This window comes from Scleropages formosus, chromosome 19 (assembly GCF_900964775.1).
Source record: "Scleropages formosus chromosome 19, fSclFor1.1, whole genome shotgun sequence".
Lineage (NCBI taxonomy): Eukaryota > Metazoa > Chordata > Actinopteri > Osteoglossiformes > Osteoglossidae > Scleropages > Scleropages formosus.
Genome location: NC_041824.1, coordinates 16,941,549 through 16,955,034, shown reverse-complemented (window position 1 = coordinate 16,955,034; position 13,486 = coordinate 16,941,549). Strand labels below are relative to the sequence as shown.

The window sequence follows — 13,486 nt, the reverse complement described above, 5'->3', positions numbered from 1 at the left end:
GACGGACGGACGGACGGACGGATGGATGGAAGGAAGAAATCTGGAGCAAAGGACCTATTTGGCCAGCCAGAGCTATGGGGAGAGTTTGGAATTACTCCTCTCAGGCCGCTCAGGATGAAAAGGCAACATTGTTAGGAGAAGAGTGATGACCTCTGGCCTCTGCATTGACCTCTGTGCTTCTGCACATGTAAGGCATTAAAGCACATTAGATTGTAGGGAACGCAGCACCAGCACTCAGATTCATAAAACTCAGAGGGCCTTTTAAAAAGATGCATTTATGCCCCACATTCAATATCCAAGCGCCTGTACGGGAATCTAAATGTTGACATATGAACTTACCAGCTACCGAGCACATTCTTGCCCTGTGAGTAATTTTGCCCGTTTTCTGCAGGACATGCCTCCCGAGGTCAAATTCCACACTTTAGGAATGCGAACATATATACCATCACATATTTACTTTTGTGATTAGAAATGTGTGACTCACAGCAGCACCACCAAGAGCCTCAGCTAAAATCTGTCCGAGACAATGCTTTCCCAAATAATCCTGGGATTTTTTTTAAAGGTACTGGGCATAGATTAAGTATGTTTTTCATACTTCCTGAAAATGTTGCATTTATGCATTTCACAGAGGCTTTGGTCTAAGGTGACTAGCTGTGCTCCAGCAAAATGCCTAACTCCTCATTGGTGAAAGGAGCATCTGCTAAATGAAAAAACATAAAGGCAAAAAAGGCAATACAATGTTATCCTCTTGATTTTTACAGATTAACTGAACAGATTGTAGGAGCCCATACTGAACCGGGGGCCTCCTGCTGTAAGCGCGGAACGTCGCTTTCTTTTGCAATGCTGGCTGAAAGGTCAAAGGGTAAGCAGGCGTCCACATCTCTAGCAGTGCTCCTCCGTAACCCCCCCATGACACACATAAATTCCTATCCCGCTGGTCAAGGTCCCAGGACCCACTGTCTGGACTTTTAGTGTACAAAAAGAAATAATACAGCAAACAATAGTGTATCTACAGTATATTCCATTTAAAAGGAGGGGGGGGTATGTGGTAAAATACTGACCAAGAGATCAATGGCTATGTACTTTCTTTTTGGACAGAACTAATGAGTTTTACATTTTTTCCACATTTATTTATTCAGGGGGCGTGGTGGCGCAGTGGGTTTTGACGGGTCCTGCTCTCTGGTGGGTCTGGGGTTTGAGCCCCGCTTGGGGTGCCTTGCGACAGAGTGGTGTCCCATCCTGGGTGTGTCCCCTCCCCCTCCAGCCCTGCGCCCTGTGTTGCCGGGTTAGGCTCCGGCTCACCGCGACCCTGCTTGGGACAAGCGGCTTCAGCCAATGTGTGTGTGTTATTAATTCATGGGACACTGCTCTCGAAAGTAACTTATAATGTTTAGTGACTTACAATTATTTACTGTATCATTTTAGTGCATAAATTCAGGATAAGTACTTTGTTGAAAAGTATTGCAGCAGGAGGAGAGATTTAAATCTGAACCTCAACATTTAAAAACGGCAGGTCTGACCACTATTCCACCTGCTGTCCCAGCAGTTTCTAAATTACTTTTACATATACACAGCATAATCCAATTGCTAATACATCCATTCGTGTAAAAATATCAACATTTTAACATATAACATTTGAAAAACAATACCGAAAACAAAGTGTGAAAGCGATTCAGAAATCAGGCTCATTCGTGCCCCAGGCTACAATATAACTTTCACCTGGAAGCGAATGAAAGCTCACCTCTGGGAGACAGTTTACTGTAGATCTGCGAATTCACTTCCTTGTCCCGAAGGAAACATCTCACTTCCTCCACGGCCTCACGCACAATTGTAATAATCAGGACAAAACCCTGAACGGCAAAGAGGAATAAGCTGAGAACACTTCAGACGTACAATAAGTAAGCAAATCAAAGCTTTATATTGTAACCGGTGAGATTTTGTTTAATTCAACCCAGACACTCCAGACGTACAATAAATGAACAGAGATAGACAGTTGTTTTCTATTGCCACTAACTAACCAAATCAAAGATAGATCCCTCTATCACATTGCAAGAAATATAACAATTTTGGTGTGCGCTCGTCCACCTTAGCTTTGGTTTTCATATATACAAAGGGGTTCTGCGTAACTAAGCCCTGAACTGGATTCTTACTCCGAGTTGAGCTCGTCGTCTTTTTCCCCCCAATATATCACTCGGAACTGTACATACCATTACAAATACCCCGCACGTACAATAAACAATCAAATACTAATTATAAAATGTTACGAGGCAGAATTTAATTGTATTGTTTCTCTCGTCACTAGCAATATTACCCAGTACAGTACAGCAACATGAGTATGAACACCGCAGACGTACAAAAAGTAAGCAAGCAAATAAAGAATTCTAATGTAACAAGCAAGATTTTTTACCAAATTATTATTTCTCTTTACGGTGCCGCAAGTTATGTTACTCAGAAGCACAGAGTAACATCAGCAGGAATACTCGATAAAGTAAAAAGGCAAGAAAAGCTAACGTGATTTCGGTTTCATAAGTACGAGCAACTAGAAAAGGCTTGCGTAAGTGTTTTACTGACAATAATTTACATGCGATATCGAAGCAGTTTGGCCGAGCGATTAATGTGGCCTTTGTGGCGAAATACATCGACGGCAAAGTAGGACACGGAGAAGAAAAACAATACTGGCAGTATGCTTAGTAATCAAATGAGTGCATTAGCGTGTGATGAGATGCAAAGTGTCACTGGCGCACATAAAGGCGGGCGGGGGATGGGTGTCCGGGGTCTAAGAGGACGAGCGCGTCAGAAGATAGCAGAGGATAGCACAGGAGACGAACGCGACGAACTCCTTCTGGTACATTAATCGCTGGTACCTGGTACCAGTGATATTAAAATCCTTATCTGGGTAGGGAGTAAAGCCTATTAAGAGGAATAAATAGTCCCTAACAGAGTCATGCCAGCCTTTGAAGCAGTTAGTATCTTGTTGTACCCTTAACTCTAGTGGGGAGTTAATGCTTGAGAAGAGCAGGGTCTGATTGGGAAACCTCAACGTCCAGAAAGCCTACGGCGGTAAAGGTAGCGTCCCATCTGTTGGCGAGGCTCTTGAACACCATGGTTAGCGGAGGACGTTGTGATGTCGGGCCAGGGCACTTACCAAGGGAACCCAGTAAGTGTAGAGAGCGCCCAGCCGGAGCTCCGGCACAAACTGGGAGCAGGCCAAGAGCAGGAAGTACAGGTTGAAGAAGTACTTGAACTGATTGAAGAGCACCTGTGAAATTGACACGGACGGAGCATTACGCCAAACAGCGTGAGCTCCAAACTACCTCAAACACAACTTCACACTTGCCCTTACGCCTCATTTCTAGAAATAATCAGGTGAAAAATACTCAGCAGCAGGAAGAAAAAAAAAAAAAAAAAAAAAAATCCATCTAAGAGTATTGAAAGATTACACACAAAAATTGGCTTATGAGTGACATTAGAAGAGAAAACAGCCAAATCAATTTTATTAAAAGAAATAACAAAATCGACAATAATAATATCAGGCGATAATAATAGAAGTTTTACTTTCTGAAGTTACAAATGACCATTTTTGAGGTAGTGGAAAAAAACTGTGACTTTTCCTGCAATACCTTTTACAATTAAATTTTATGTATTTTATATAAATATATAGTATACATACACACAAAAAAAGATACATTAATTCTGACCTGTATTTTTATTTCATATATATTTCTCTCTCTCTCTTGCTCGCTCTCTCTCTCTATATATATATATATACACACACACACACACACAAATTGAGTAATTCTGGCCTCTGAACTGAAAAAGTTGCATAAAGAGACACTTCACAGCAACAGACCAACTTGCTAAGCCTGTGTTAAATTTCATTACCACTACAATGCAAGATTGCCAGAAAGCTTAGGGCACACATTCCCCGCACTGCAGTGTCATCGCCCTTCAAAGGGAAAACAATTTCAAGTTAACTATTTAAAACATTTATTTTCCTTGTAAAAAAAAAAACACAGCTTTTGCAATGCAAATTTAATCAGTTTTGTCTTTCAAAGGAACTCCATTCTCATGTTGGGGGCTACAACCAGGATGAGGACCAGCCAGTTAAATAGGGTACCTCTTCCAGCGCTGCGATCTTTAGGACGAGTCACTTAACTCTCCCTTTGTTTCCTCCAAGTCATATGATACAGCAAAAAACACCACAAAAACCACATAATCTGCTTAGGCACCCAGATCCTCAAATCCATTTCATTGAAGTTTTAAGTAGTGCTGTCCCAGCCCTTTTCGAAGACAGAAGGTTGTTAGTTAATAGGAAGGGTAAGCCAAAACATACCATCACACAAAAAGATGACATAAAAGAAGTATGCAACACTGATTTTGGCATAAAACAAGTATATGAACAGTTATATCAGCCTTCACAATCTCTATATAATTCAATATATATAGGCAGAACGTGTCACCCAGATTCATTTAAGACAGCATGTTGTCTTAGGTGATTGAAAAAAATATGTGGCTTATTGATATGACGATAAGCAAACGTGCCAAAGGCCGACCGTTGTTTATGATGCACTTTTCATGACAGGCCACTTCGGAGCGTCTCCGGAACATAGCGCATAGCGAGGGGGTGGGATGGTGGTCCATCAGGCACTCACCCCAGGTAGGAAGGTGAAGAAGTTGTACTTCTGGTTGTTGATGACGTTCCGGGGGTAGCGCTGCTCCCGTTTGTCGGGGCGCCCCAGCCACACCGTGCGGGGCCGGAAGTCGCCCATGCCACAGCATCTCGACCACGGGCAGCATCTAGAAGGCAGCACGCTAACAATTACTGATTTTCTATAAATCACGTTAACTCCCCCCCTCCAAAATAAATATAATCGCCTTAACACAACCTCAGTCAATAAGCAATTTAAAGGTTAATTTCCTCCACCTCGCGTACACTGCTTTAGGTAGCTCTGATCTGTATTCACAGGGAACAAGCTAATAAAGTAATTGAATATTAAATATTCTATACTGGCATGTACACTCATTGTGGGGGAGAAACCAATAAGTATAACTGGAAATTATTGCTACGCACTAGAATGGACAACCATTTTTCATCATGACACATTCTTTAAGTTATGAATATTGCATGTGTTTATTAAAAGAGATTGGCTGTTTATTGTTTCCAATAGTAATCTGCATCATAATCTGCATGGGGGCTACTGAGCTCCGGTATATCTGGTATTGTTTTGACATCACTGAGAGCCATTCCACACAACTCTTGGCGCCCATCCCCACACGCCTTGGACAAATATGCCGCTTCTACAACAAACACTGCCTACATACAGCTGCACAACGAAGATCCAAGAAACCCGCGGTGGTTATCATTAGGCACACTTCGTATAAACGCATGTTCAATTATACTTCCCAGTTTATACATTTCCAACTTATCAAAACCACTGAAGTGCCGAGACCTCTCCGTTTGTAAGCAAATATTAATTTTTCATAATTTTTTCCATTTCCGACCACATGAATACAAATATACCTTGTTCGGAGAAATTCTGTTTTGCTTATTTCAGTAGCCGGGGTCTTGCTGTGCAAATTTACGCTCAAAATGATGCACTTAATCAGTGTAATCAATTTTATACATTTCACATGATTTTGGATAAATTGGAAAGAATTCTCACTGTGACATACATACAAAGGAATCGTAGATATTACTGTCAGAACAAGTCTATAACAATTAAGGGTCTTCTTTGATTTTGACTGACCAGATTTGACTGAACTGGTTTATTTATTATAATCATTATAATAATTATAGTCATCATTATTATCCATAACAACATACTAATTTCTAATAATTGTCACCAGAAGTACTAATCAGTTTGCAATCCACCTTATTTCAGGCTCATGCTGAATAACAGCCACCTGCTTGAAAATGCAGGAAAAAATCCAAGGTGATTAGAGGATCACAGATTATCAGACAGACAGTCTGAAAATATATGCGCTTTTTCGATAAAACTGGCTTATTATTCGGTACTATGACTATTTTCCTTTTACGTGGTCATTTTATTTCTACAGGTGGAAAAAAAAAACAGTTGATCGCAGTAACCTCTGCTTTATTGTGATTTGAGCCAGTGGGACATTTTTAAGAGGAAAAACTCAGTGCCGACACAATGCAGTCGCTGCACGGCTTTAAGACTGCCTTGCAATGGGGGAAAAATTGATGAAAAGGTTGGTCGATTACAATGACTAATGAAAGAAAGCAAGAGGTCCATAATGCTTTTTTTTTTTATATAGTATTAAATTACTAAAGGTGTGCTCTTTCAAAAGAGGTAAGAGACTTTCTTTCACTCTTTCCTTCTGTGTGTTTGTTTGGACTTTGAGCGTGCTGGCAATGGCACTGACAGTTTCACCAACATTGTCCTCACCTTAGATGGCTGCTGTAACAGCATCCACAAAAACTCTCTTTAAAATAAATCAAAGGGTGCATTTAAAGTCTAGATAAAATCTACACTTACTGTAGGAAAAGAGCCTTTTGGTAGCGGTGCATTTTTAATCGAAAAAGAGGAAAACAGAACAGTCAAAAGGTGAAGCACTTCTTCAAGTGTCCAAGTACAGGTTAAAATAAAAGCTTTCTTTAAAACACAGCAAAATATGAATGCGTTCAAAACATCACAAGAGACTTTTAAAAACACTGCTTTCTTCCAGTGGTACTTTAGGGTTTCCCTAACGGAGAGAAAAGATCTGTACTTCTTTCATCAGCTGACGTTCAAACCATGTTTCAAATTAAACCGTCATATTGGTGGTTATTGATAATGAATCAATGAAAATATCACATAAAGACATCCCAGAAATAATTTTTGTTACAATAGAAAAATGTATAACATGTATTGCCATTATTATTGTCACACATAAAAATATGTTATAACATTATAATATTTTTTTTCCAGGACTTGGTTATTTTTCTTCCTTTATGAAATAATGGTAATTTCAGATCCACACAATCAGAGATCTTCTAATGGGTTAATTTCACAGAACAAAAGAACCCTGTAAATTTGGTTTATTTACACACACACACACACGCAGTGTCTATAGCCGCTTGTCCCAAGCAGGGTCGCGGGCAAGCCGGAGCCTAACTCAGCAACACAGGGCACAAGGCTGGAGGGGGAGGGGACACACCCAGGACGGGATGCCAGGCCGGCACCCTAAGCGGGACTCGAACCCCAGACCCACCAGAGAGCAGGTACAGGCCAAACCTGCTGCGTTACCGCACCCCCTTGGTTTATTTAGGTACATGGAAATAATACATAATCGTATTCATATTTTTTCAGCACTTGTCAGTCTTTCAGTTTCTTCTGAGGTTTGGAGAAGCTGTTGCTTCTTCTTCATCAGCCGTACAAATAAAGTAGGCAACAAACAAATCATGACTCTGGTTACTTGGAAAATTAACATCGGCTTATAATGTATCACATTACAAATCACGGCGTACACACTATAAAAGAAATGCATATTCTGTGTAGGTTTAGTGTTATCATATGATATTAATTACAGATCATTTTCCCTGAAATTTCTCAACAGAACTTAATGCATGACCAGGCCAGATAAAGTATCACATGGGTGAAAAACAGTGAGATCAATATTCCAAAATACACAGTGTAAGAGCTGCATACTAGAGTGTATGAGAACAACATTGTCAGTGAACAACGATAAAAACCAGTTCAACTGGATTTTCCAGGCCACAACTCCTGGGACTTTCTTTTTTTTTTTTTTTATTACTTTGGTATAAGACAAGTGCAAGAAGGTAAACATGGTGGGGATAGTAAGGTTGTGATGTGATGTTGACACATCACTTGGATGGATCTACAGCTGTCACTCAGCGGTTCCCTAAAGCTCAAACTTACAAAGGACAACAGACATTCTCACACAGACTTGTACCACAGTACAGATGCCACTTTTTCATGGAGACTGATTTTTTTTTCCCCCCGACCGCAAACACAGTTTTTGGCATTTCCCCTTAAAATGTACGCTTAAAGTCAGCTAACATACTGTCACAACTACAGTTTTGTGAGCTGTGGGTCACTGTTTTATAGTTACCCAGGTAAACACCTGGATATTTTACAGAAGCATTTTATAGGAAAATAAAATGACTAAGAATAAAACTGCAGAGCTGGTATATTTTTATCCAATGACAAATTCCTCTGCATTTCATAACTAATTAATTCTTTACATAAGTAATTCCACAACTGAAATAGCACATGCGATACAATAATTTTAAACCCATTTAGCCGACTCTGCTCTGAAATGACTTACAGCGTTAAGCTGCTTACCCAACTGCATACTGTTATTACACAAAAGGGAGGGAAGAGAGAGAAAAAAAAAAAAAAAAAAATCACACTTGTCTGAGTAACCATAACTGTTCTGGGGAATAAAAGAATTCTTGAACCTATTGAGCGTAGATCTTGGAAATCTAAGCCATCTGTTTGAAAACATAACTAGGTATTTGTTGTATAGCACATGCGAGGGATCAGAAATGATTCTAGGTGCAAGTCTTTTCATGCTCTTCTGGTCAGATACCAGAAAGTACTACTCTAGGGGTTGGGCCCACAATGAGTAGCAAAAAATATGAACTTTTATAAACAAAAATTCTAAAATCACTTCATTGTTTATACCTTCTTTCATTTGTGGATACTGTATAATAATACTTTCTTTCTCCTTCTGTGCAAGACATGTCAGTGGTAAGTCATTTGTTATCATACTGTATCCCGCCACCCCAATGAGGCACGTGAAGCACAACACGAATGCAATAGCACTCCAAATTTTTCTAAATTTCACTCCCTAGTTTGAGAAACAAGATCTGATCTGTAATAGCTGCAAGAACCTCTCAGTTTAATAAGCTCAAGCTGACGGGGCGTCGCACAGTTCAAGCCAACATTGACTGAAAGTGAATTAAAAGTTTCCCTGTCGATTCTCCAGCTGGACAAGCCTGAAGGAAAACAGGTGGTCAAAACAGAAGGAGGCCTGTGATCACAGAAGAGCAAAAGCATCCTGCAAACTGGGGGCCGAGGGCGGACGCACCGGTCCGGTACGAGAAGCCTGACCTCGGCGTAAACCACTCGCCTTACAGGAAATGTTCACTTTGGACAGTAGCCCGGCAGCAGTCAGTGCTAAAGATGAAGACATTCAGATGAAGACCTGTGACGTTACTTTCAATGTAAATAGCTTCAGATGTTACAAATTAACTTCATATGCATACACATACACACATATTTGAAATATAAATGTTCAGAAGCACACATTTTTCAGAACCGCTTGTCCCATACGGGGTCATGGGGAACCGGAGCCTACCCGGTAACACAGGGCGTAAGGGACACACCCAGGACAGGACGCCAGTCCGTCGCAAGGCACCCCAAGCGGGACTTGAACCCCAGACTCACCGGAGACTGTGGTCCAACCCACTGCGCCACCGCACCCCTTGTTCAGAAGCAAGTACGTAATATTCACCAAAAAAAAGGTTTGATCATTTATGGAAGTTCCTGTTTTGATACAGCATTAATGATGCATTTCCACTTTAAAAGATGTTAAGATTATTAGAGATGCAGGTGATTTCAGCTTCTTCCTTCTTTATTCACTGGACTGCACAGCTATGTTAAATGACTACGCAGGGACTAATCATTTGAAAGGCAGTTCTGTAACGTTTTAAGGATTTAAGTCACAAACCGGTTGAAATTTCCTGACTACATCATGCAACCTGAAAGAAAATGTCATTACATCTTTGCCAAAGTTGCTCTTCTGACGCTTTCCATTTTCTTCTGTTAACTACAATGGGATAGCGGGAAAGTTCCAGGTTCAAATCCCACCCCTGCTGTAGCCCTTGATACCTTGAACTGATACAGTAAGACCAGTGTGCCGGACAGGAGGGTAAATCATTGTACAGCCGCTTCTCAAGCCTCAGTGGACAAAAATGTCAGGTAAAGCATAATAATAATAATACTTTCGGATAGGCATAGTTCTTGTGCAAATATCATGAGTCTCATGATGAGATCTAAGTAGGCTGTGCCTGAGGCCATACATACAATGAATGATGGTTAAAAACAAAACCGTGAGCAATTCCTTTAAAATATGTATAAAAACGACATTCCTACATCCAGGAATGGCATGAATTTGTTTATGAAACATCAATCCAACACCCACAGAGCACCGGCCGCCTGGCTTCTGTGGAAGGAGGCAGACCACAGACACCAGCGCACATCAACGGCTATAACAATAAGGATAAGGATACAGGATAACTATCGCGGGTGGCGGAGCTTCCCGACCTGCGAAGCGCAGCTCGCCTCATTTGCTACCCAAATGTGTCCTTTTCCCTGCGGGAGTCTATAAAGGCCTGCTGGGGGTCGCCGCTTCGTTACAAAGAAAAGAGCGTCCGAGTTGGCGGACGCCGGACATCGGGGCTGCGTGCGTGTTCCCGGACCGGACCGAACCGAGCGGTTTGGAACGGAACGGAAGGGAAGGGAAGGGAAGGGAACGGCACGGACGGCGCCGCGCCAGCAGTAGCCTCTTTGTTCCGTAAACAGTGTAGCAATGATGCGCTACTTGCGCTACTTGCGCCGCGCGGCCACAGCACCCGGAACAAGGATGTCCTCAGTCCTGCCGGGCAAGGTGCACCGCCGCCGCCACCGCAGCCATTCGCAGTCTCTCTGGCACCGAACACACGCGTCCCTTTTCTGCCAGCGCCCTGCCCGCTGCGCGTCTCAAAATACACTGAATTCATTTAAAGCACAGTTTAAATATAAAGCCCGGCCCGCTTCAGGTAACAGCGCAACGAACCGGCGCCTCGCCGCCGGCCGTCGGTCCAGTCAGGCTCACCGCGGGACGCGGCCCGTTCGTTCGCACCGCCGCCGGTCACATTCGCGCGGCCGTCGCCGAGCAAAACAAGCGCCGCGTGCCGCCGCTCTCACCCGCTTTTGTGCCTGTTGTCGTGTCTCTTCTTGTGCCGCACCGGCTGCAGCGGGATGTTGTCCGTCATTTCCCGCCGTGTCACCGTCGCTCTGCCGCTGCGCTGCTGCGGGCGCGTGCGGCTCAGACGCTTGCGCTCCTGGATTGGAGCTGCTGGGCGGAGGCTCCCGCACTCGCCTCCTCGTCGGCCTGCTGCTGCGGCGGGCGCCCGATCCGGGAACAGCCGCTTGTACCGAGTACAGCCCAGTCACTGCTGCTGATTATTATTATTATTATTATTATTATTATTATTATACAGCTGGCAGCCTAGTACTAAAAACTCCTGCATTTAGAACCAAAGGTCGCATGTTCGAATCCCTCCTTCAAGTAGTACCCGCAAGGTACTTACCTTAAAGTGCTCCAGTAAAAATAGTATTTTTAGAGCTGTAGAAATGGGTAAATAATTGTGTAGGTGGCTTTGGAGAAAAGGTTCAGTTACATGAACAAATGTAACAGTGACACAAGCTGGTCTTTTCCAGTTTTGGAGAGTGAAGCACCTGTGATTGACTGGCACCATGTGACTGTAACCTCTGTAAGTCATACATGGTTGTTCTCTGTCCATCCTGGAGCTCCGAGTCCCAAAGGACAAACTAAATGAACAAGCTAAAAAGTAATAGCAAGATGCAGTTAACCAGGTTATATTGAATAATAATAATAATTTAAAATATGAATGTATGATTATACAGGGGGGCATGGTGGCGCGGTGGGTTGGACCGGGTCCTGCTCTCTGGTGGGTCTGGGGTTCGAGTCCCGCTGGGGTGCCTTGCGACAGACTGGCGTCCCGTCCTGGGTGTGTCCCCTCCCCCTCCCCCTCCGGCCCTACGCCCTGAGTTGCCGGGTTAGGCTCCGGTTCCCCGCGACCCTGTAGGGGACAAGCGGTTCAGAAAATGTGTGTGCACGTGTGTGATTATACACTTCTCAATAATAGAAATACTCATGTATATAAGCAAACACCTCATTATATTAATTTCTTACAGCATATATACATAAAAGCTCAATATATCTAGAGAGAGCATATGGTTTTATGAGAACAGGAGGAAAACAACATTTTATTTGTATGTCCATGTGGGCATCACACTGAAATAAACTAATATTTTATATTATTACAGGTGTAAGATCTTTAGCTTTGGTGTAGGATAAATGTGTAGGATCTCTTTCTCAGGTAACATTCCGAGACCAGGTGAGGGATGTTCAAGTATGTATTTGACAAATTTAACCTTGTTGGTATTACCTAAAGAATACTGAGGATAGGTCATGCCTAACATTAGTGATTTGTTTGGTAATTTATTGATTGCACAGTTAAATTCTGTTCAAACCATTCCACTGAGAGAAGGGTCTCTATAGCATTCAAAGTAAGTATAAAATATATAGAAATATATAGCCTTCACATAACTTCATTGTATAGCAATGGAGAAAATAAGTACACGTACATATCTACGTTTTGTCATCAGCTTGAATCTTGTAGCAGTGTAACTCATTCGCGTGTTTAAAATAGGTAGTAGGGTAGAGCTGTCAAAAACAGTAGTCTAGTACAAGTACCATCACTTTGAAAAAATACAATATAACAAAATTTACAGTATACTGTAAGTAGTCTTCCAAAAATTAGTAAAAAATGATGAGGTAAAAAAATAAGTGTGCATAATATGTCAAATTATCCTTGATGTTTTGAACCATTAGCAATATTAGCATCTTAAATTTGTTCTAACACTTAAGGTATATGTTTTTAACTGATATTTAGCTGACACCTTTGTAATAAATAACTACCAGTGTTAGTGTTGCACAACAATTTCTTTAATTCTTTTGCCTGAACAACACAGTCTTTTTGTATCAATTAAAGGTAAATACCTTCATCAACAGTACCACAGCAGAAGTGGAATTCAGACCAGGGACCTTCATCTTGCCAGGGCTGTAACATGAATGTTTCTATCCTATCTGTTTCACGTGAGAGTCCTCACAAAGTCATATTTCATCTTTATTCATGCAGGTGAATGCAGATGGACCCCATATTAACACAGGTGATAGGTTGGAAATACTAAGGGGTGAATACCTGTCTGTGGAGGTCTCGTGTTATCCATCCATCCATCCATCCATCCACCCACCTATTCCTTTTTGAAACTTTTTATCCAAGCAAGGATCATGATGACAGTAGGCTTAGCAAGGTGGACCATACTTCCCTTTCCATAGCAACAGTCTGCATCCCCTTCATGGGGATCCCCATTCAGTCACAGGATGTGAGATATTATCTTTTCAGTGTATTCTGGGTTGGCCTCAGGGCCTCCTTCCAGTGGGGTGGCCCTGGTATGTCTCACAGTGCTCAGGGGTGCCTTCTAACTAGATGCCCAAATGACTTGGATCCTCTAGGTTTGAAGGAGAAGTGATTCTGGGTCTGGGACAACTGCCCCAAAACTGGAGAGAACAACCTGTTATCCATCAGATTTGTATTGCAGACCTTCATCCCAATTGTGTCACCCTCCGCTGTGAACTGCTTAATGCAAGGTCAATATCGCACTATGAT

The 13,486-nt window shown here is 42.2% G+C and overlaps 1 protein-coding gene across 1 annotated transcript in view; it reads right to left on the bottom strand.

The window, feature by feature from the left end:
* Window positions 1-11,153, bottom strand: part of atp9a (ATPase phospholipid transporting 9A) — a 58,358-nt gene extending 47,205 nt beyond the window's left edge. The window contains exons 1-4 of the mRNA XM_029246219.1: window positions 10,935-11,153; window positions 4,653-4,797; window positions 3,146-3,259; window positions 1,742-1,850 (exon numbers count right to left, since the gene is read on the bottom strand). Of these exons, the coding sequence (XP_029102052.1) occupies window positions 1,742-1,850; window positions 3,146-3,259; window positions 4,653-4,797; window positions 10,935-11,002 (436 nt within the window). The 5' untranslated portion in view covers window positions 11,003-11,153. The remainder of the gene's footprint in view (window positions 1-1,741; window positions 1,851-3,145; window positions 3,260-4,652; window positions 4,798-10,934) is intronic.
* Window positions 11,154-13,486: the final 2,333 nt, after the last annotated feature.